This window comes from Zophobas morio, unplaced genomic scaffold, assembly GCF_036711695.1.
Source record: "Zophobas morio isolate AGI-343-1 ecotype UQ-CSIRO unplaced genomic scaffold, CSIRO_AGI_Zmor_V1 ptg000008l, whole genome shotgun sequence".
Taxonomy (NCBI): Eukaryota; Metazoa; Arthropoda; class Insecta; order Coleoptera; family Tenebrionidae; genus Zophobas; species Zophobas morio.
In genome coordinates, this window is record NW_026972113.1 from 13536278 (window position 1) to 13561487 (window position 25210).

The 25210-nt window shown below is 33.7% G+C and overlaps 1 protein-coding gene across 1 annotated transcript; it reads left to right on the forward strand.

Annotated features, from left to right (window-relative positions):
- Positions 1-15153: 15153 nt before the first annotated feature.
- LOC135124854 (uncharacterized) lies at positions 15154-19441 on the forward strand. The gene is made up of 5 exons (XM_064050077.1): positions 15154-15230; positions 16773-18301; positions 18359-18495; positions 18571-18711; positions 19319-19441. The coding sequence occupies exons 1-5, from the start codon at positions 15154-15156 to the stop codon at positions 19439-19441; spliced, it is 2007 nt and encodes a 668-aa protein (XP_063906147.1).
- The last annotated feature ends 5769 nt before the right edge of the window (positions 19442-25210 follow it).

Genomic DNA, 25210 nt, shown 5'->3' on the forward strand with positions numbered 1-25210 from the left:
ACACACAAAAGATTCTCAAGATTCTTAAGCCACTAAGCAAAAGGCATTCAGGGCTCCCGAGATTCTTATACAACTAACCAAAATACACTCAAGGCTATCGAGCTTCTCAAGCAACAATGCAAAAGTCACTTAGAGGGTTCCCGAGATTCTTATGCAACTGTGCAATAGACACTCAATGTTCTCCCGAGTTTCTTATGCAACTAAGCAAAATACACTTAAAACGCTCCCGAGATTCTTAATAAACTAGGCAAAAGACACTCCTGGCTACCGAGATTCTTTTGCAACTAAGGAAAAGACACCAGGGCTTCTGACAATTTTAAGCAACTAAGCATAAGAGCTACCAAAATTTTTAAGCAGCTAAGCAAAAGACACTAAGGGCTACCGAGATTTTTGTTCAGACAAGCAAAAGATAATCAGAGCTCACAAGATTTTTATCAAACTAAGCAAAAGACATTCAGAGTGCTCCCGAGATTCTTATGCAACTAAGCAAAAGACATTCAGAAGACTCCCGAAATTTTTATGGAACTAAGAAAAATATACACAAAAGATTTTCAAGATTCTTAAGCCACTAAACAAAAGGCATTCAGGGTTCCCGAGATTCTTATGCAACTGAGCAATAGACACTCAAAGTTCTCCCGAGTTTCTTGTGCAACTAAGCAAAATACACTCAAAAGGCTCCCGAGATTTTTAATCAACTAGGCAAAAAACACTTGTGGCTACCGAGATTTTTTTGCAACTAAGCAAAAGTCACAAAGGCTCCTGAGAATCTTAAGCAACTAAGCATAGGACACTCAGAGCTACCGACATTTTTAACCAGCTAAGCAAATGACACTAAGGGCTACCGAGATTCTTATTCAGACAAGCAAAAGATAATCAGAGCCCCAAGATTTTTATGAAACTAAGGAAAAGAGACTCAGAGGGCTCCCGAGATTCTTATGCAACTAAGCAAAATCCACTCAAAGTGTTCCCAAGATCCTTAAGCCACTAAGCAAAAGACACTCTGGGCTCTCGAGATTCTTATGCAACTAAGCAAAATCCACTCAAAGGGTTCCCAAGATCCTTAAACCACTAAACAAAAGACACTCAGGGCTCTTGAGATTCTTATCCAACTAAGCAAAAGACACTCAAAGGGCTCCCGAGATTCTTATGAAATTAAGCAAAAGATAATCAAAGCTTCCGAGATTCTTAAGTAACTTAGCAAAAGACACTCAGAGGGCTCTCGAGATTACTATGCACCTAAGTAAAATACACTTTGTCCTCCCGACATTTTTAAGCAACTAAGGAAAAGACACGCGGGGCTACCGAGATTCCTATGCAATTAAGCAATAGAACTCAGAGGGTTCCTGAGATTCTTATGCAACTAAGCAAAAAATAATCGGAACTCCCAAGATTGTTAAGTAACTAAGGGAAGACACTCAAAGGGCTCTAGAAATTTTTATGCAATTAAACAAAAGACATTCAGAGGGCTCCTGAGAATCTTATGGAACTAAGCAAAAGATAATTGTAGCTCCCGAGATTCTTAACCAACCAAGCAAAAGACACTCAAAGGGCTTCCAAAATTCTTATGCAACTAAGCAAAAGACACTCAGGGGGCCCCCATGATTTTTATGAAACTAAGCAAAAGATAATCAGAGTTTCCGAGGTTATTAAGTAACTAAGCAAAAGCTACTCAGAGGGCCCTCGAGATTCTTATGCAACTAAGCAAAAGACATTCGGGGTTCCCGAGATTTTTAAGCAACCAATCAAAAGACACTCAAAGGGCTCCCGAAATTCATATGCACATAAACAAAAGACGTTCAGGGCTTCCGAAATACTTAAGTAAATAAGCAAAAGACGCCTAAAGGGCTCCCGAAATTCTTATGAATCTAAGCAGAAGATAATCAGATCTTCCGAGATTCTTAAGTAACTAAGCAAAAGACACTCAAAGGGCTCCCTCAAAACACCCAGAGGAATTTCGAGATTCTTATGCAATTAAGCAAAATACACTCGGGGCTTCAGAAACTCTTAAACAACTAAGCAAAAGACACTCAGAGCTACCGAGATTCTTAAGCAACTAAGCAAAGACACTCTGAGGGCTCCCGAAATACTTATGCAACTAAGCAAAAGACACTCAGGACTCCAAAAATTCTTAAGCAATTAAGCAAGACACTCGGGGCTATACCGAGATTCTTATGCAATTAAGGAAAATACACTCAGGGTTCTCGAGATTCTTATGAAGCTAAGCAAAAACGCTCAGGGCTCCCAAGATTCTTAAGTACCTAAGCAAACGACTCTCAGTGGGCTCTCGAGATTTGTATGCAATTAAGCAAAAGAGATTCAGGCAGGGCTTCTGAGATTTCTAAGCAACTAAGCGAGAAACAGTCAGAGGGATCCGAGATTTTTATGCAACTAAGCAAAAAACACTCTACACTAGTGAGATTCTTAAGCAACTAAGCAAAGAACACTCAAATGACTTTCGAGATTCTTACGCAATTAAGCAAAACACGCTCAACGCTTCCGAGATTCATAAGTAACTAAGCAAAATATACTCAAAGGGCTCCCGAGATTCTTATGAAACTAAGCAAAGGATAATCAGAACTTCCGAGATTTTTAAGTAACGAAGCAAAAGACACTCGGCGCTTCCGAGATTCTTATGAAATTAAGCAAAAGATAATCAAAACTTCCAAGATTCTTAAGTAACTAAGCAAAATACACTCAGAGGGCTCCCCAGATTACTATGCACCTAAGCAAAATACACTTTGTGCTCCCAATATTTTTAAGCAACTAAGCAAAAGACGCTTAAAGGGCTCCCGAAATTCTTATAAATCTAAGCAGAAGATAATCAGAGCTTCCGAGATTCTTAAGTAACTAAGCAAAAGACACTCAAAGGGCCCCCGAGATTCTTATGAAACTAAGCAAACGATAAAATCAGAGCTTCCGAAATTCTTAAGTAACTAAGCAAAAGATACTCAGAGTGCCCTCGATATTTTTATTCAACTAAGCACAATATACTCAAGACTCCAGAAACTCCTAAACAACTAAGCAAAAACATTCGGGGCTCCTGAGACTCTTAAGCAAGTAAGCAAAATACACTTAAAGAGCTCCCGAAACTCTTATGAAATTAAACAAAAGGCGCTCAGGGCTTCTGAGATTCTTAAGTAACTAAGCAAGACACTCAAAGGGCTCCCGAGATTCTTATGAAACTAAGCATAAGATAATCAGAGCTTCCAAGATTCTTAGGTAACTAACCAAAAGACACCCAGAGGGATTTCGAGATTCTTATGCAATTAAGCAAAATATACTCAGGGCATCCGAAATTCTTAAACAACTAAGCAAAAGACACTCTGAGGGCTCTCAAAATACTTATGCAACCATGCAAAAGACACTCAGGATTCCAAAAATTCTTAAGCAATTAAGCAAAAGACACTCGGGCCTACCGAGATTCTTATGCAATTAAGCAAAAGACACTCAGGGTTCTCGAGATTCTTATGAATCTAAGCAAAAACGCTCAGGGCTCTCAAGATTCTTAAGTACCTAAGCAAACGACTCTCAGTGGGCTCTCTAGATTTTTATGCAATTAAGCAAAAGAGATTCAGGCAGGGCTTCTGAAATTTTTAAGCAACTAAGCGAGAAACAGTCAGAGGGACCCGAGATTTTTATGCAACTAAGCAAAAGACACTCAGGGCTCCCGAGATTTTTATGAAACAAAACAATAGACACTCTACACTCGTGAGATTTTTAAGCAAAAGACACTCAGAGTTCTCGAGATTCTTATGAAGCTAAGCAAAAGACGCTCAGGCCTCTCAAGATTTTTAAGTACCTAAGCAAACGACTCTCAGTGGGCTCTCCAGATTTTTATGCAACTAAGCAAAAGAGATTCAGGCAGGGCTCCTGACATTTTTATGAAACTAAACAACAGACACTCTACACTCGTGAGATTCTTAAGGAACTAAGCAAAGGACACTCAAAGGGCTCCCAAGATTCTTATGCAATTAAGCAAAAGACGCTCAGCCCTTCCGAGATTCATAAGTAACTAAGCAAAAGACACTCAAAGGGCTCCCGAGATTCTTATGAAACTGAGCAAAATACACTATGAGCTCCAGAAATTTTTAAGAACTAAACAAAAGGTACTCAGAGCTACCGAGATTTTTAGGCAATCAGGCAACAAACACTCAGGGTTATCGAAACTCTTATGCAACTAAGCAAAAGACACTCAGATTTCCTGAGATTCTTAAGCAACTAAGCAAAATACACTGAGGGTTTTCGGGATTTTTATGTAACTAAGCAAAAGACACCCGGTGTTCCCGAGATTCTAATGCAATTAAGTGAAAGCACTCGGGGCTCCTGATATTCTTATGCAACTAAGCAGAAAACACTCAGGGCTCCTGAGATTCTTAGGGAACTAAGCAGAAAACACTCAGGGCTCCTGAGATTCTTAAGCAACTAAGCTAAAGACACTCAGGATTTCCGAAATTTTTATGCAACTAAGCAAAATACACTCAGAGTTCCTGAAATTCTTATGCAACTCATAAGAATTGCAAAATATACCAGGGCTCCCAAGATGTTTATACAACCAAGTAAAAAATTCTCATAAAACTAAAGAAAAGACACTCAAAGCTCCTGAAATTCTTATGCAACTATGCAAAGACATTCAGAGCTTCCGCGATTCTTATGAAACAAACAAAAGACACTCAGGACTCCTGAGATTCTTACGCAGCTAAAAAAAAAGAAAAGGTGTCACGCCCGATTCTTCTGCAACTAAACAAAAGAAGTTCAAGGTTTCTGAAAATCTTTTGCGGCTAAAAAAGCACACTATTGTTTCTGAGGTCCTTTCACAAAAAAAAAAACATTAGGGGTTCTCAAAATTGTTTTAAATTCTTTCAAAAAAAAAAAAAAAATAGGCATCGCTGAGATTCTTTTTAATTCTTAAAGACGCAAACACTATTATAGTCGGCTTTTCTTCCTTGACAGAATACTATAGCACGTCGATATCTATATCCCAGAATTTATTGTGGATTTTAAGGCACATTTTTCGAAAGTAAAATTTTTCAATTATGAAAATTTCGACCCTCTTTCGACCACTTTTGAAACTTACTCAAAGACATTTCTGCTGCAGCTGAAGCTCTAAAAATTCGGCCTCATTTCTTCGATAACTTCTATTAGTATTAAGTATTACTGAAATTGAAATATGCCAATTTCTAGAATTAAAAGAAAACAATTCCAACGCCAATATTGCTAAAATCTTGCTCCGGGGTCATATTTTTAGAATCAGCACGTGGATATTTATAATCCAGAATTTTTTGTGGATTTTTAAGCAACAAGCACAATGTTTCAATTAGTAAGTACTTTCCCCTTATGAAAATCTCAACCAGTTTTCGTCATCCTTCGAAAATGACGTAAAGGGATTTTTTTTAGACTTTGAACTCCAAAAGCAATTTTCGGCTTCAATCCTTCGACAGTTTCGACCATTTTTTCAGAATTGCGAAAATAAATAGTCAGTTTTAGGGATTTAGGGATAGTTCTTTGAAATTTTATCAGAAATTTAAGATCCTCGTCATTTTATAATTTTAAAACCTTTTCCGTATTTTGTCACTCCTTTATTTCAATAATTTTGCAATTACCTCGCCTCATTTCGGCCGCAAATCTGCATTTTTTCACAATTATAACTTACACCATTGCAACAATCTTACATAACTCTCCGATCTTTTATGTTTGCCTAGATGTTTATCGAATAGGGTTAGACCTCATGTACCCGCCCACCCAGCGCCGTTTCGAAAACACTTAACACACATTTTGGGCCGCCGTGGGCTCTTGATTCCGCCGTGACATAACAACCCCCATTTCCCCGAAACGTACAATTTCAGTACCCAAAGTGACGCAAGCCCGCGTCATGTGAAAAATATTTATCGGCCGCTCCGAATTCGATCTTACGTAAGTTTACAATTATCGAGCGATGTTATCCGCTCCAAATAAACCGTCAAAAGAATTCCAAAACGTATTTTTTAATTTCGCTTTGGAACCCTTTCACCCACCCGCTCAAACTCGGTGGCAGCGGACATAAATCTTGTGTTTCCTAATAGGTTTTATTGTGAGCATTACCAGCATAATTTATTTAAATTTAATAGTCGAACAGATGTCGACTATTAGCGTCTAATGTAATTTTTACGTTTTTATTGGATCGTTAGTGCTGCAGTGAAAGCAATTGGCAAACAATGCTCGTTAGAGGAGTTTTTTGCGCTTCTCCCAGCGATTGTGAGCTGAAGAGTTCGCTTTTAATTATCGTTATACATTTAGTTTTAATTTATTACTGCTGGCCGGAAACCGATTGAGTAATTCAAACCTGTTATTTGATTAATCTGACTTCACTTTAGTACCGACGAGACATTAACTTCGTCGACAAATTTGTCGCAAGACCACTAAATTATTTACTTCTTGATCAAGGCCACCTCTAATCCGACACCTTATGTTACTTGTAATGACTAAAAAGCGATTTTTTAATTGGTCATTATTCATTCTTTGTTTTGCAATTGGTAGATATTTATGGCAAGGTAATGTGTGAAGAAACACAAAATAAACGCAAACTATGTCGTGTTTTTATTTTATTAATTTATTATGTTCGTGGATGTACTATAAATTAGATGTTGGTATTTAGATATGGCAGGAGGTGATTCAAGAGCGTTAATAACTTCGAAAAGGTGGCTGTTGTTTTTCTGAGTCTCGAGAGACTTTCTTTTTTCAATTAGATGCAGGTTTGTGGTTGTTTAATTGTACAAATTTGGTGAAAAAGTTTTCGTTTATTAGTGGCAGATTTGCCGACTTTCTCTTGGGGTTTTTGGATGGTGTTTCTTCGCTGGAGGATGTAAGGAGTGAGAATTATGGGATTGTATGGTCATATTTTTTTAAGAAACGAAATCGCACAACACGAACTTCATATATTCAGTGAATTCATTATCTGGGATATATGTCTATCTAAAATTTTCCATAATTCTTTAGACTAGTGAAACCTTTGAAGAGTAACATATTTAGGTACATTGTAACAAAAAGTGTTTAATAAAAATTCCGAAAATCTCCAAAAATTAAAGATTGTCTAAACTATTAAATTTTCTCACTGTTACAAGATCTATAGCAAATTTTTCCAAGAAAATGGAAACTTTCCCATTTTTAAGGAGTTTATGGAATTTCTGAATACATATCTTCATTCGTTTTTCTGGATTATTATTATCTATAATTGATTCTGAAATCCACTTTTTTAAATCCTAAAAATTGATATTTTTCTGTGGGCAATCTTAGATACTATAGGACGACGTCTACAGGAAAAAATTGAGGTTGTCGAACTGTTGCAGACTCTATAGACTTATAGTTAAGGTTGTTGAAGTATTAGGGGCTCTATAGAGTTCAATTTATTGAGTAATAGTTCAGGCTGTTGAGGTTTCGCAGGCTCTACAGAGTCATAGATTTATAGTTCCGGTCGTTTAGCTATCACAAGCTCTATAAAGTTATAAAGTTATAGTTCAGTCTTTTAAATGTCACAGGCTCTATAGAGTTATACAGTCATAGTCCATGTCGTTTACGTGGCACAGGCTCTACAAAGTTATAAAGTTTGTGTCCAGGTTGTTTAAATGTCAAGTCTTTTATAGAGTTATATGTCAGGTCGTTTAAGTAACACAAGTTCAATAAAGTTATCGAGTGATGGTTCACTTCATCCGTTTTAAACCACTTATAAACCGTCAACAATGCGAGCACAGGTAGCACGTTCAGGTTGTTGAACTGTAGATTTAGGCTCTACAGATTTATAGTGCAGGTTGTTGAAGTATCCTATAACTCTATAACTCTATAGAGTTATAGAGTTATAGAGTTATAGTTCAGGTCGTTTAACTATCACGGGCTCTATAAAGTTATAGAGTTTAATTTAAAAGAAATAAAAAGAATCTTGGGGGCCTCTAGTGTCTTGTTCTGAAAGAATGAAACAATCTAAGTAATCCTTCGTGTTTTTTCTCAAGAATTTAAAAAAATGTCAGGAACACTGCTCGCTGCACTCGCATTTTTGTCATATAGAGACGAGTGAAACACCCAGGAATCATTTCTGGATGTCTATAATGCTAGCACAGCGAGCTCGTTCCTGTTGTGTCGCAGGCTCCATAGATTTATAGATCAGGTTGTTGAAATATCAGAGGCTCTATAGAGTTATAGTGCAGGTCGTTTAATTATCACTGGCTCTATAAAGTTACATAGTTTAAGTTCAGGTTGTTTAAGTGTCAAAGACTCTATAGTTATAGTTCAGTACGTTGAAGTGTCACAGGTTCTATACAGTTATGGTTTAGGTCATTTAAGTGTCACAGGCTCTATAGAGCTATAGAGTTATATTCACGTCGTTCAAGTGTCACAGGCTATATAGAGGAGTTATAGAGTTATATTGACGGCGTTTAAGTGTTAGAAGCTCTATAAAGTTATAGAGTTTAAGTTCAAGTTGCTTAAGTATCAGAGACTCTATAGAGTTTATGTTCAGGTTGTTTAAATGTCAAGGGTTTTATAGAGTTATAGGTCAGGTCGTTTAGTAACACAAATTCAATAAAGTTATCGAGTGATAATTCAGATCGTTTCAGTGTCACAGGTTCTATAAAGTTATGGAGTTTAAGTTCAGGTTGTTTAAGGTTTAGAGGCCCTAGAACGTTTAAGTTCAGGTTATTTAAGTGTCAAAGCTTCTACAGAGATAGTGTTCACGTAGTTTAAATGTCAGCGGCTCTATAGAGTTATAATCCAGGACGTTTAAGTGTCGTAGGTTCTATACAGTTATGGTTCAGGTCATTTAAGTGTCACAGGCTCTATAGAGCTATAGAGTTATATTCACGTCGTTCAAGTATCACAGGCTCTATCGAGTTATAGAGTTATTTTGACGTCATTTCAGTGTCACAAGCTCTAGAAAGTTGTAGAATTTAAGTTCAAGTTGCTTAAGTGTCAGAGACTCTATAGAGTTTATGTTCAGATTGTTTAAGTGTCAAAGGCTCCATAAAGTTATAGTTCAGGTCGTTTAACTGACACAAGTTCAATAAAGTTATAGAGTTTAAGTTTAAGTTCAGGTTGCTTAAGTGTCAGAGGCTCTACAGAGTTATAGGTCAGGTCGTTTAAGTAACACACGTTCAATAGAGTGTTATAAGTCATAGTTCAAGTCGTTTAAGTGGTACAGGCTCTCTAGAGTCATAATTCAGATTGTTTAAGTGTCACAGGCTCTATAATGTTATATAATTATAATTCACGTCGTTTAATTGTTACAGGCTCTTGAACTACAAGCTCTATAAAGTTATAGAGTTTAAGTTCAAGTTGCTTAAGTATCAGAGACTCTAAAGAGTTTATGCTCTGGTTGTTTAAGCGTCAAAGGCTCCAAAAAGTTATAGTGCAGGTCGTTTAAAGTTTTTAAGTTTGTGACCAGGTTGTTTAAATGTCAAAGGTTTTATAGAGTTATAGGTCAGGTCGTTTAAGTAACACAAGTTCAATAAAGTTATCGAGTGATAGTTCAGGTCGTTGAAGTGTCACACTCTCTATAAAGTTATACTTCAGATCGTTTCAGTGTCACAGGTTCTATAAAGTTATAGAGTTTAAGTTCAGGTTGTTTAAGGCTTAGAGGCTCTAGAACGTTTAAGTTCAGGTTGTTTAAGTGTCAAAGCTTCTATAGAGATAGTGTTCAGGTAGTTTAAATGTCAGCGGCTTTATAGAGTCACAGGTCCAGCACGTTTAAGTATCAGGTTCTATACAGTTATGGTTCAGGTTATTTAAGTGTCACAGGTTCTATAGAGTTATATTCACGTCGTTCAAGTGTCACAGACTATATAGAGGAGTTATAGAGTTATAGTTCAGGTCGTCTAAGTGTCGCAGGTTCTATTGAGTTGCAGAGTTATACTTCAGGTCGTTTAAGTGTCACATGTTCTATAGAGCTACAGAGTTATATTCATGTCGTTCAAGTATCACAAGCTCTAGACAGTTATAGAATTTAAGTTCAAGTTGCTTAAGTGTCAGAGACTCTATAGAGTTTATGTTCAGATTGTTTAACTGTCAAAGGCTCCATAAAGTTTTAGTTCAGGTCGTTTAAGTGACACAAGTTCAATAAAGTTATAGAGTTATAGTTCAGATCGTTTAACTGTCACAGGTTCTATAAAGGTATAGAGTTTAAGTTTAAGTTCAGGTTGTTTAAGTGTCGAAGGCTCTACAGAGTTATAAGTCAGGTCGTTTAAGTAACACAGGTTCAATAGAGTGTTATAAGTCATAGTTAAGGTCGTTTAAGTGGCACATGCTCTCTAGAGTCATAATTCAGATCGTTTAAGTGTCACAGGTTCTATAAGGTTATATAATTATAATTCACGTCGTTTAATTGTCACGGGCTCTATAAAGTTATGGAGTTGAAGTTCAGGTTGTTTAAGTGTCAAAGGCTTTATAAAGTTATACTTCAGGCAGTTTAAGTGTCAAAAGTTCTATAGAGTTATAGTTCAGGTAGCTTAAATTTCAACGACTTTATGGTTCAGGTCGTTTAGAGGTCACAGGTTGTATTGAATTGTAGAGTTACAGTTCAGGTCGTCTAAGTGTCACAGGCTCTATAGAGTTACAGAGTTATACTACAGGTCGGTTAGGTGTCATAAGCTCTATAGAGCCCTAGAATTATATTCACTCGTTTAAGTGTCACAGGCTCTATAGAGTTATATTGATGTCGTTTAAGTGTTACAGGTTCTATAAAGTTATAGAGTTTAACTTGAGGTTGTTTAAGTGTCAGATGCTCTATGGAGTTATAGGTCAGGTCATTCAAGTGACACAGGTTCAATAGAGTTATAAAGTTATAATTCGCGTCGTTTAAATGGTACAGGCTCTGTAGAGTTATAGTTCTGATCCTTTAAAGTGTCAGAGACTCTATAGAGTTATAGTTCAGATCGTTTAAGTGTCATAGGTTCTATAGAGTTATAGTTCAGGTCGTTTAAGTGTCACAGGTTCTATACAGTTATGGTTCAGGTCATTTAAGTGTCACAGGCTATAGAGTTATATTCACGTCGTTCAAGTGTCACAGGGTATGTAGAGGAGTTATAGAGTTATAGTTCAGGTCGTCTAAGTGTCGCAGGTCCTATTGAGTTACAGAGTTATACTTCAGGTCGTTTAAGTGTCACAGGTTCCATAGAGCTACAGAGTTATATTCATGTCGTTCAAGTATCACAGGCTCTATCGAGTTATAGAGTTATTTTGGCGTCATTTCAGTGTCACAGAAAGTTATAGAATTTAAGTTCAAGTTGCTTAAGTGTCAGAGACTCTATAGAGTTTATGTTCAGATTGTTTAAGTGTCAAAGGCTCCATAAAGTTATAGTTCAGGTCGTTTAAGTGACACAAGTTCAATAAAGTTATAGAGTGATAGTTCAGGTCATTTAACTATCACAGGTTCTATAAAGTTATAGAGTTTAAGTTTAAGTTCAGGTTGTTTAAGTGTCAGAGGCTCTACAGAGTTATAGGTCAGGTCGTTTAAGTAACACAGGTTCAATAGAGTGCTATAAGTCATAGTTCAGGTCGTTTAAGTGGTACAAGCTCTCTAGAGTCATAATTCAGATCGTTTAATTGTCACAGACTCTATAAAATTATGGAGTTGAAGTTCAGGTTGTTTAAGTGTCACAAGTACTATAGAGTTATAAAGTCATAATTCGCGTCGTTTAAATTGTACAGGCTCTGTAGAGTTATAGTTCAGATCTTTTAAAGTGTCAGAGACTCTATAGAGTTATAGTTCAGATCGTTTAAGTGTCATAAGTTCTATAGAGTTACAGTTCATGTCCTTTAAGTGTCGCACGCTCTATAGAGTTATAGAGTTTAAGTTCAGGTAGCTTAAATTTCAACGACTTCATGGTTCAGGTCGTTTAAAGGTCACAGGTTCTATTGAATTGTAGAGTTACAGTTCAGGTCGTCTAAGTGTCACAGGTTCTATAGAGTTATAGAGTTATACTACAGGTCGGTTAGGTGTCACAAGCTCTATAGAGCTCTAGAGTTATATTCACTCGTTTAAGTGTCACAGGGTCTATAGAGTTATATTGATGTCGTTTAAGTGTTACAGGTTCTATAAAGTTATAGAATTTAACTTGAGGTTGTTTAAGTATCAGAGGCTCTATAGAGTTATAGGTCAGGTCATTCAAATGACACAGGTTCAATAGAGTTAAAGAGTCATAATTCGCGTCGTTTAAATCGTACAGGGTCTGTACAGTTATAGTTCAGATCCTTTAAAGTGTTAGAGATTCTATAGAGTTATAGTTCAGATCGTTTAAGTGTCATAGGTTCTATAGAGTTATACTTCAGGTCGTTCAAGTCTGTAGAGTTACAGTTCAGGTCGTTTAAATGTCACAGGCTCTATAGAGGTATAGAATTATAGAGTCATAGCTCAAGTCGTTTAACTATCACGGGCTCTATAAAGTTATAGATTTTATGGTCAGGTTGTTTAAGTGTCATAGTTCAGGTCGTTAAGTGTCACGGGTTCTACAGAGTTTGTGATACTTAAACAACTTGAAGGTGCTCGCTGCGCTCGCATTGTATATTGTTCTTCTTTTTCAAGTCTTATCTTAGAAGTCTGGCAAATGAGTCAATAACCGGCTTTTTTTTATTTTATTGAACTTGTAAATAGATCTAGAACTCTGGTGCAGTCCGTGAAAGTAAATTGTATACTTAAAAAATAAAAAATGCACGTGCAGGTTGTTGAGGTGTCATAAACTCTACACACTACAAATATTTTCGAAGTTTTCTTTTTTTAAAAAACAATAAAATGTTGCCTTAACAATTTAGATTCTCAGGAACGCCCATGAACCTTTTTTGAGAACACCTGAACGAGCTCGCTGCGCTCGAATTCTATACTTCATTTTGGATGTTTGAACACTCTGGTATTTTATTTTCGAAAACATTTCAGGTTTTTAATGAATGAACATGAACAAGAATAAAAGGAAATTCAAGAATCGTTTCGAGCAATTAACTATAAACCCTGACTTCCGTTTTAAATCACTTATAAAAAATTCTCAAACCCGCTGTCCCGCCCATCAAACACGTCACTCCGTCTGGACCTAAAAATGCTAAGGTCAGCAATCGTACCATAACTCTCCCATAACACGACATACATGTCCACAACATGCAAAATCCTCACTTTTCCAGCCTTTTACCGTCTTAAACTTGACCTTTCAATCTCGGATTCTCCTCGAAAGAAAGCGGTTTATTTCCGCTATTTTTCACCGGGCCGTTTCAAACGTGTCATCAAATAAATTTTACCTTCGTTTCTCTTTCAGTCGCACACCGTACGACTTTCCGCGAATTTTTACCTTAAACTTTGCAACCCGTCGACCTCGCCAGATTTCACGAAAAATCGCACTTTTCAGTTTTGTAAGATCGCAAGAATGAGGTAATTGCGAGATTTATGCCCGCCAAGCGGGGCGCCTTTGTTGCGGGCCCAGATCTCGCCGATAAGGACCTGTCTTCATAAATTTCGCCGCCGAGAAGCTCACACCCATTTTTATTAGTTTTTGTTATAAGTGGCAATATAAATATTGTTACAGCTAAATGGATCAAGGCCCTCTTTCCATTAGGACTTGTCAAATTTATTTAATTCGATCTGATCTGGTTCGAGCTCGAGCATTGTGCAAAATCTGATATAAGTGATTTTTGACGCGCTCGAGAAGGCGTGGGCTATTATTTCCAGTAACCCCAATTAACCTTATATCGCGTGATCAGTGTCAGCGCGCTTTTGAAATAATAGTAATAATAACGATGATGATGATAAAGTCGGTCCTTCGAGCCGGATCGCCAGCACATAAATCCAGATCCGTTAGGTGTGTCCTCCGAAAAAATCGTCTGTTGCGAAACCCAGTCATAACGGAAACGACAGCTTCTGTCCGTCAGTTTTGAAAGCAAGGCCATCTGCGATGCATTTTTTCCAAGAGTGTATTCCTCGCTTCCTGGATTTCTTCACAATGCCACTTTTTGCGTTAATTCGATCAATTAGCCCACTGTTAAATAACTCCGACTATTAAGACCACAGGGATAATTAAGCGAATTTATGGCACCGGTGTTGGTATTTGAGACAAGTGAACTGTGTGGAACCCACACGGGGTTTCGTAACGCGAAACAAAAGAGGCGATTAATTCCTTTTCGGATTTAATGATCGGAGTTAATCGAAAATGATTGCGATGTGTTATATTTGTATGTAACGGTTTGGAATAACATGCGAGTGTGGTGGTTGCAACACTGCGGAGGAATTGGAAGGCTACGTATTATTTGCATGGCTCGGCTGGAATGCGTTTAACCATTTTGACAGAGCCGGGGTGATTCAGCGAGTTTTGATGGTTCTTGTTGTTTATGTAACGAATTCGTGCTCTTCAGTTCGACTGGAACGGGATTTCGAGGACCTTTGTCTCATTTGTTCCGTTTAAGCCAATTATAGTTTGTCCATCCCCCAAGCTAGACACTTTGTCCTAAATCGCCGTTGTATTGGCTAAACGGAATTCAATGCCGCGGACGCCGGACGCTCACCCCACTCATTTTCGACCAGACGCCGATCAAGGGAACGCCCTTTTTCCAGATTTGAGCCATTTATCGGGCGGACACGCCCTACTTTCCGGCTAAAATAAAATTAGTACATTTTAGGATTAAATTGGCTAATCATCCCCCCCAATAAGGTGATGACGTCAAAAAAAATCAAAATTGTATTACAACATTTTGCAATATTTAACTTTGGAACTGCAGAACCGAATGCTCTGAAATTTTGCAAACGTTTTAAGATTATCGTACTAAACATGGTAAATAGTATATATTATACGGGGTGTCTCTTTTATTTGATACAACTCCTGAAACTTTTTTATTCTTAAAGATAAACCTGTACTTCTTTGAGCAAATTTGTATCATTTTAAACGATCTATGTGATGATAACCACACATTTTTATTATCACTTCCGGTAGAGTCGGAAATGACATCAACTTATTTTTATTTTAACGGAACGCTAGGTATATTTTTTCATAAATGGAAAGATTGATTTTTTTACTACAAAAAAACAAAAGCAACCTATAATCTAAAATCAACGACAAACATGCTATCTAGTAAAATATCTCAAAAATGTTTCATTTAATTCAAAATCTAGTTGCTTGAAAAACAAATGAAAAATTGTTGCCATCAGATAGATTTTTTAAAATGATACAGATTTGCTCAAACAACTACAGGTTTATCTTTAAGAATAAAGCGGTTGTATCAAATAAAAGAGACACCCGGTATATTTATTTTAACTTATAAGAGTTGTCATAAAAAAATAAAATTCGGAAAATCTAACTATAATTTTTCGAAAAATCTTTTTTTTTCGAAATCTGAGTCTTCGTTTTTTCAATTTTTTCATATTACAATTTTTCAAATTTTCAATCTTAGATTTTTCGGTTCCTCTATTTTCCAATGTGTGAATTTTTCAATTTTGCAATTTTGGATTTCTCAATTATCCGATTTTCCGATTTTTTCAATTTTTCCAGTTCTTGATTTTCAACGAAAAATTGAAAAATCTAAAAACTTAGAAAATTATAACGTAGAAAAACCGAAAATTTTAAAAATAAGAAAATAAAAACCGAAACGAACAAATCGAAAAATTAATTGAAGAATCGAAAAAGTCAGAAATCTAAAAATTTAAAAACTGGAAAACTGAAAAATTGTAAACGAAAAACCAAGGAACGAAAACTCGAAACATTGAGAAACTAAAAATCGAGAAACTTAGCAATCGAAAAAATAATTAATCGAAAAATCCAACAATATAAAATCGAAAAATTATCGAATTGTCAAAATTTTAAAGTCGAAAAACTGTATCTATAACATTGAAAGATCGAAAAATGGAAAAATTATGTCTGCCAGAAACAAAAATTGAAAAATAGAAAAAATTAATTACTGCAAAAGTTTTTAAACCCAATATCTAATTAAAAAATAGAAAATTCTCAAATCGTAAAATTGAAAAAATATTTAAAAAAAACTAGACAAATTGCACATCAAAAACGGAAAAACCAAAAATTGAGAAACTGAAAAATCTATAATTGAAGAAAGAAAAATGTAATACTAATCCAGTAGTTGAAAAATCGAAAAATTGTATATCGAAAAATTGAAAAATTCAAAATTTTAAAAATTTTACATTGAAAGACAAAATTAGAACATTAGAACGTAGAAAACCGACAAATTTTAAAAATAAAGAAAACACTTAGAAAGCGAAACGAAAAATTGAAGAATCGAAAAAGTAAAAATCTAACAATTGAAAAATTACGGGGTGTCTCTTTTATTTGATACAACTCCTGTAACTTATTTATTCTTAAAGATAAACCTGTACTTCTTTGAGCAAATTTGTATCATTTTAAACGATCTATGTGATGATAACCACACATTTTTATTATCACTTCCGGTAGAGTCGGAAATGACATCAACTTAATTTTTTTAACTTAACACTAGGTATATTTTTTCATAAATGGAAAGATTCATTTTTTTACTACAAAAAATCAAAACCAACCAATATTCTAAAAACAAACACGCTATCTAGTAAAATATCTCAAAAATGTTTCATTTAATTCAAAATCTAGTTGCTTGAAAAACAAATGAAAAGTTGTTGCCATCAGATAGATTTTTTAAAATGATACAAATTTGTTCAAACAACTACAAGTTTATCTTTAAGAATAAAGCGGTTGTATCAAATAAAAGAGACACCCAGTATAATTATTTTAATGTGATTCTGTCAGCTCAAGTGAAATTTTTGGAAATAATTACAATGTTTTCCGTTCATCTAATGGTAGAAAAGGAAGAGGAGTGCTGACTGCTGTTAACTGCAAAATTTCTGCTCAATGTATATGTGTGACTTCTCCATTTGAGGAAGTTGATATTTTAGTAGTTAAGTTGTTCTGCTGCTCTGATCCTGTAATCGTCATAAATCTCTACATTCCTCCTGGCAGTCAGATGCAGCTCTATGAAAGTGTCTTCGAATATTTGGAAGAATCCCATATCACGGGGATGACTCTGATTGCTGGTGACTTCAATATTCCGGAATATTTCGCAACCACTAGATATGCTCAAAATCCTTCATCTGTTTGCCAAACTCTCAACCAGTTCATAAATTATAATGAATTACGCCAGAATAATTTTGTTAAGAACCGTAACAACAGAATCCTTGACCTCGTATTGTCCTCTGAAAAAATAAAATGTAATGTGGATCACATGGAGGAGCCCTTTGTTGCTGAGGATCCGCATCATCCATCTTTAGGTGTGGAATTGACTGTTGAAACCAAGCAGGAAGTAGTTTTTGAAGCACAACGTGATTCTGTTCGTTACAACTTTAGAAAAGCAGATTTTCACAGCTTATATGATGCAATGTTAAAAACAGATTGGTCCGATATTCTAGAGATTAATGATGTAAATGAAATCTGTACTTTATTATATACAAAGCTGCATGTGCTTTGTGAGACCAATGTTCCTAAAATCACTCCTGCTCGGCATAACTTTCCCTGTTGGATTTTACCAGGTACTGTTAAAATGATTGAAAAGAAAGACCGCTTATGGAAATCATATAAGAAATGTCACCTCTTATCGAAAAAGGATGCTGCTCGAAAATTGGAGAAAGAGGTCAAGTCACAAATTAAGACTGATTTTCATAATTTTATTAAGTCCGCAGAAGACAATGTTAAATCGGATCCTAAAAAATTCTGGTCCTATATTACTTCAAGAAAAGGGAGTACGCGTATACCAGGAAGAATGACATATAATGATCGTCTCCTGTCAACGTCCCGTGACATCGTGAATGCTTTTGCTGAGCATTTTAGTGGTGTATTTATTCCATCAAATAATTCTACAAATGATGTCGATCATGTTGTCACTCAACCTTCCCATGATGATAAATACTGTGATAAAGCCTGCGACGATAACTGTGATAAATGCTGTGATCTTTTTCCGTGTTGTTACGTAAATGTTTTACATCGTTTTAATATAACCGACTGTGATATTCTACAAGCTGCTAAAAAATTGAAACCGAATCTAACCAGTGGAGATGATGAAATTCCTGCATTTCTCGTCCGAGATTGTATAGGGTCTCTATTAACACCGCTTTGTCATCTTTATAACGCCATAATTTCCACCTCCACGTTCCCAGAATGTTGGAAGATTGGTAGAGTTACTCCAGTATTTAAATCTGATGCTAAAGATAATGTAATTAACTATAGGCCCATTGCAATTATACCAAATTTTGCTAAGATTTTTCAAAGCATTTTAGTTAAGTATGTATACAGTCATGTAAAACAATTAATTGCAACTCAGCAGCATGGTTTTATATCAGGTAGATCGACTGCAACTAATCTATGTAACTTTACACAAAAATTATCCAACTCTTTAGATTTAAAGCAGCAAGTTGATGTTGTGTATACAGATTTGTCTAAGGCGTTTGACAAAGTGAATCATACTTTACTACTCAACAAACTTGCTGCTATGGGTCTATGTGAAGAAGTAGTCCAACTATTCAAGTCGATACTTGTAGGTCAAAAACAGTATGTGCAATATCAGAATTGTAAATCTTATAGTTATGAATGTAACACAGGTGTCTGCCAGGGATCAAATATGGGACCGTTGTTGTTTACAATTTTTGTTATCGATGTAATTTCTGTGATAAATAATAATCAATGTGATGTCTATATGTATGCTGACGATGTCAAAATTTTAAAAGTCATAAGTGATGAGTACGATTGCTTTGTATTGCAGGGTATTGTGAATAAGTTTTTTAAATGGTGTGTTGAGAATAAATTAGAAGTGAATGTTAATAAATGTAGAATTATGTCATATAGTCGTAAAGTTAACACTATTTTGTTCAATTACAAGATAAATGATCAGTCACTTATTAGGTGTACTGAGTTTAAAGACCTGGGAGTTGTGATGGATCAGTCTTTGTCATTCACACAACATATTACACATATTAGTGAAAAGGCCATGAAAATACTAGGTTTTATAATACGTAACACAAAGGATTTCACCAATGTTGACTGTATTGTAATGCTTTATTGTGCGTATGTTAGGTCTGTTTTAGAGTATTGTTCAATAATCTGGAATCCTTTTTATATTACACATATACAGGTCTTGGAAAAAGTGCAGAGGAAATTCTGTAAGTATGCTTTCTACAAAAAATACGGTGTTTACCCTATCCAAGGATTTTCGCAGCATGAGCTGTTAAATGAGTTCAATCTTGTTTATCTCCAAAGTAGGCGTGAATTTTCCTCTGTTATTTTTCTGCATAAACTCATACATAATATAATTAATGACAATGTCTTGCTCGAACAAATTTGTTTTTATGTTCCTCGTTCAGGATCTAGGAATCCGAGAACTTTCCTATGTGATGTGGCTCGCACTAATCAACATTATTATTCACCAGTTAATAATATGTGCAGAATATACAATAACATACAACACCTATGTGATATATTTGTAGTGTCTCCAAATGAATTTATTGCTGGCGTTAAATTAGCATTATATTAAATTTTTTTGTTTTTTTGGGTTAATTTACTATTTGTTATTATTATGTCCTATGTGGGCGATTTGCCCGTTGGATGATCAATAAACTATTTATTTATTTAAACTATTTATTTATTTAACATATAAAAGTTGTCATAAAAAAATAAAATTCGGAAAATCTAACTATAATTTTTCGAAAAATCTTTTTTTTTTTCGAAATCTGAGTCTTCGTTTATTCAATTTTTTCATATTACAATTTTTCAAATTTTCAGTCTTAGATTTTTCGGTTCCTCGATTTTCTAATGTTCGAATTTTTCAATTTTGCAATTTTGGTTTTCTCAATTATTCGATTTTTCGATTTTTTCAATTTTTCCAGTTCTTGATTTTCAACGAAAAATTGTAAAATCTAAAAACTTAGAAAATTAGAACGTAGAAAAACCGAAAATTTTAAAAATAAAGAAAACAAAAACCGAAACGAACAAATCGAAAAATTGAAGAATCGAAAAGGTCAGAAATCTAAAAATTTAAAAACTGGAAAACTGAAAAATTGTAAACGAAAAACCAAGGAACGAAAACTCGAAACATTGAGAAACTAAAAATCGAGAAACTTAGCAATCGAAAAAATAATTAATCGAAAAATCGGAAAGAAGAAAAAACGATTCGAAACGAAAAACTAAAAAATTCAACAATATAAAATCGAAAAATTAAAAGAGACACCCGGTATATTTATTTTAACTTATAAGAGTTGTCATAAAAAAATAAAATTCGGAAAATCTAACTATAATTTTTCGAAAAATCTTTTTTTTTGAAATCTGAGTCTTCGTTTTTTCAATTTTTTCATATTACAATTTTTCAAATTTTCAATCTTAGATTTTTCGGTTCCTCGATTTTCCAATGTTTGAATTTTTCAATTTTGCAATTTTGGATTTCTCAATTATCCGATTTTCCGATTTTTTCAATTTTTCCAGTTCTTGATTTTCAACTTGTAAATCGAAAAATCGAAAAATTGAAAAATCTAAAAACTTAGAAAATTAGAACGTAGAAAAACCGAAAATTTTAAAAATAAAGAAAATAAAAACCGAAACGAACAAATCGAAAAATTGAAGAATCGAAAAAGTCAGAAATCTAAAAATTTAAAAACTGGAAAACTGAAAAATTGTAAACGAAAAACCAAGGAACGAAAACTCGAAACATTGAGAAACTAAAAATCGAGAAACTTAGCAATCGAAAAAATAATGAATCGAAAAATCGGAAAGAAGAAAAAACGATTCGAAACGAAAAACTAAAAAATTCAACAATATAAAATCGAAAAATTAAAAGAGACACCCGGTATATTTATTTTAACTTATAAGAGTTGTCATAAAAAAATAGAATTCGGAAAATCTAACTATAATTTTTCGAAAAATCTTTTTTTTTTGAAATCTGAGTCTTCGTTTTTTCAATTTTTTCATATTACAATTTTTCAAATTTTCATTCTTAGATTTGTCGGTTCCTCGATTTTCCAATGTGTGAATTTTTCAATTTTGCAATTTTGGATTGCACAATTATCCGATTTTCCGATTTTTTCAATTTTTCCAGTTCTTGATTTTCAACTTGTAAATCGAAAAATCGAAAAATTGAAAAATCTAAAAACTTAGAAAATTAGAACCTAGAAAAACCGAAAATTTTAAAAATAAAGAAAACAAAAACCGAAACGAACAAATCGAAAAATTGAAGAATCGAAAAAGTCAGAAATCTAAAAATTTAAAAACTGGAAAACTGAAGAATTGTAAACGAAAAACCAAGGAACGAAAACTCGAAACATTGAGAAACTAAAATTCGAGAAACTTAGCAATCGAAAAAATAATGAATCGGAAAATCTAACAATATAAAATCGAAAAATTATAGAATTGTCAAAATTTTAAACTCGAAAAACTGTATCTATAACATTGAAAGATCGAAAAATGGAAAAATTGTATGTCTGCCAGAAACAAAAATTGAAAAATAGAAAAAATTAATTACTGCAAAAGTTTTTAAACCCAATATCTAATTAAAAAATAGAAAATTCTCAAATCGTAAAATTGAAAAAATATTTAAAATAAAAACTAGAAAAATTGCAAATCAAAAACGGAAAAACCAAAAATTGAGAAACCGAAAATTCTAAAATTGAAAAAAGAAAAATGTAACACTAATCCAGCAGTTGAAAAATCGAAAAATTAAAAACCGAAAAATTGTAAATCGAAAAATTGAAAAATTGGAAAATTTAAAAATTTTACATTGAAAGACAAAATTAGAACATCAGAACGTAGAAAACCGACAAATTTTAAAAATAAAGAAAACACTTAGAAAGCGAAACGAAAAATTGAAGAATCGAAAAAGCAAAAATCTAACAATTGAAAAATTAAAAATTGAAAACTCGTGAAATTGGAAATAGAAAAATTGCAGAATATAAAAACTGAAACATCCCAAATTGTTTAATTTCTCGATTTTCCTATTTTTGAATTTTTGAAATTTGCAAGATTGGATTTCTCGCTTATCCGATTTTCTGATTTCTTTATTTTCAATATTTTTTTCAATTTTAAGTTTCTCAATTTTTAATCTTTCGATTTTTCAATTTTTCGGTTTTTCAATTTTTCCAGTTCTTGATTTTCAACTTGTAAATCGAAAAATCGAAAAATTGAAAAATCTAAAAACTTAGAAAATTAGAACGTAGAAAAAACGAAAATTTTAAAAATAAAGAAAATAAAAACCGAAACGAACAAATCGAAAAATTGAAGAATCGAAAAAGTCAGAAATCTAAAAATTTAAAAACTGGAAAACTGAAAAATTGTAAACGAAAAACCAAGGAACGAGAACTCGAAACATTGAGAAACTAAAACTCGAGAAACTTAGCAATCGAAAAAATAATGAATCGGAAAATCTAACAATATAAAATCGAAAAATTATAGAATTGTCAAAATTTTAAACTCGAAAAACTGTATCTATAACATTGAAAGATCGAAAAATGGAAAAATTATATGTCTGCCAGAAACAAAAATTGAAAAATATAAAAAATTAATTACTGCTAAAGTTTTTAAACCCAATATCTAATTAAAAAATAGAAAATTCTCAAATCGTAAAATTGAAAAAATATTTAAAATAAAAACTAGAAAAATTGCAAATCAAAAACGGAAAAACCAAAAATTGAGAAACTGAAAAATCTAAAATTGAAAAAAACTAATCCAGTAGTTGAAAAATCGAAAAATTGTAAATCGAAAAATTGAAAAATTCAAAAATTTAAAAATTTTACATTGAAAGACAAAATTAGAACATTAGAACGTAGAAAACCGACAAATTTTAAAAATAAAGAAAACACTTAGAAAGCGAAACGAAAAATTGAAGAATCGAAAAAGTAAAAATCTAACAATTGAAAAATTAAAAATTGAAAACTGAAACATCAAGATTTTTTAATTTCTCGATTTTCTTATTTTTGAATTTTTGAAATTTGCAATATTGGATTTCTCTCACTTATCCGATTTTCTGATTTCTTTAATTTTCAATATTTTTTCAATTTTAAGTTTCTCATTTTTTAATCTTTCGATTTTTCAATTTTTCGGTTTTTCAATTTTTCCAGTTTTTGATTTTCAATTTACCTATGATACATTTTTCAATGATTTTAACTTTATACTTACTTTTTGGTTTTTTTAATTTTGAATTTTCAGTTTTACAGTGTGAAAAACTAAAAAATCGAGAAACTTAAAAATAAAAAAAAAATAAATCGAAAAATTCGAAAGAAGAAAAAACGGTTCGAATCGAAAAATTATACAGTCGAAAAATTGAAAAATCCAAAAGTGAAAAATTTCACATTGAAAAAAGAAAAATCAGAAAAATAGAACACCAAAAAATCGAAAAAATTTAAAAATTAAGAAAATAAAAATTGAAACGAAAAATTTGCAAAATCCAAAATTGAAAAATAATTCGGGAAATTGAAAAACGGAGAAACCAGAAATACTAAATTAAAAATTGAAAAATTCAAATCAAAAGACTGCGAGAGTGTTATTTACAACACTGCATTTTACTTTATAGAAGTTATCAAAAAACAAATATCGACCAATTTTTTTAATATAAAATAGCCATTCTAAATAGCTCCATTTCGCCGCTCGAAAACGTTTTGGCTCAGAGTTGCCTCTAACCCCCGACCCGTTTCTTCGCGCGCATTCCGCTGATTTCCTCATTCTGATGATTTCGCCTTCACGGTCGTCACTCGAAACGTACCCAAAATCGAAACGGAGTCTTACTTTCCAATTACCTTGAGTGATTCTCAAGGCGGCGTCGACGTAACCGCAGCACTAATTAATCGACAAAACGTAACCGCGCTAAATGTCACCAAATCTCGACCACTGCGGCGACAATAACCCAAAAATCTGACATAAACACATTTATCAAATTTTATTAGAATTGGCGCAATTAAAAGCCGTATTAGATTTAATCGGTGAGCAATTAGCGGATTTTTGGAATTTCGTGCGGGGTCGAATGCGAAGGAGAGAGTAGGCTGTGGCGACGCCGCGGGCGGCGGCAGACAATGCGTCGTTGACGTTGGGTGATTGATTTAAAGTGGCACTCGCGGGAAAAACTGCTAATTTCTACAAAAACAAAAGATGGTGAAATTGATTGCGTGACAAGGTGGCTAGATTGTGTGCGGGTGATTAGAGGATTGGGTGTTTGTTTTTGTGGGTCCGGCGAGGATGGAAACGAGAAATTAATGTGATGAGGTCACATTGGGCAGTTTTCAAAATGTTTTATTGTTATTATTATTTGAAAAAAGAAACGTCCAGAATGCGAGCACAGAAAGCATGTTCAGGTCAGGTCAGGTCAGGTCAGATATGGTGAAGTCAGGTCAGTTAAATTGCTGAAATTTTTAAAATCTTTTTGCTTCATTTCTATTTAAGTTCATTTTTTGGGCCAATGGTATTTTATTGTTGGAATTATTGTTATTTTTTAAAAATTTGAAAGAATTTTGGACCTTGTATTTTATTTGTGTGTGTGCGTGTGTGTTTTTAGGTAAAGTTTAAAGATACATTTTGGCCCGAGGTGTTTTATTTTTGAAATAATTCTAAAACATGTTAGGAGTTTCTGATTTTTTTTTTTAATTAATTTAAAAGAATCTCGGGGGGCGTTGTGATTTTTTCTAAGGGTTTAAAATAATCTCAGGGGGGCCGAATGGTTTTTTTAAGAATTTAAAATATCTTGGAGCAGCTTGTTTAAAAAATAAAAGAATCTTGGTGATCATGGATGCGTTTTTTTTTTTTAAATAATTTAAAAGAATCTTGAGGGCTGCTGGTGTTAATATTTTGAAAATAATTCAAAAAAATCTTGGCAGATCTACTTTTTTGTTAAAAATTCAAAAGAATCTTTGAAGCAGAGAACAGGAAGCAGGAAAAATTAGAAAGATTTCGAAATAATCCGAAAGAATCCAAAAGAATCCTAAAGAATCCGAAGGAATCATAAAGAATTAGAAAGAACCGAAAAGAATCAGAAAGAAATCAGAATATTCGAAAAAATCTCGGAAAATCTGAATCTAACTGAAAGACCCGGAAATAACCAGACAGAATCAGAAAGAATCCGAAAGAATCTGAAATAATCAGAAAGACTTCAGAAGTTGCGAAAGAACCTCGAAGAATCTAAAGAAATCTGAAGGAATCTGAAGGAACTTCAATAAACCTGAAAGTACCCAAAATAACCAGAAAGAATTTTTTCATTTTTTTTCAGATCCTTTCTGATTTTTCCT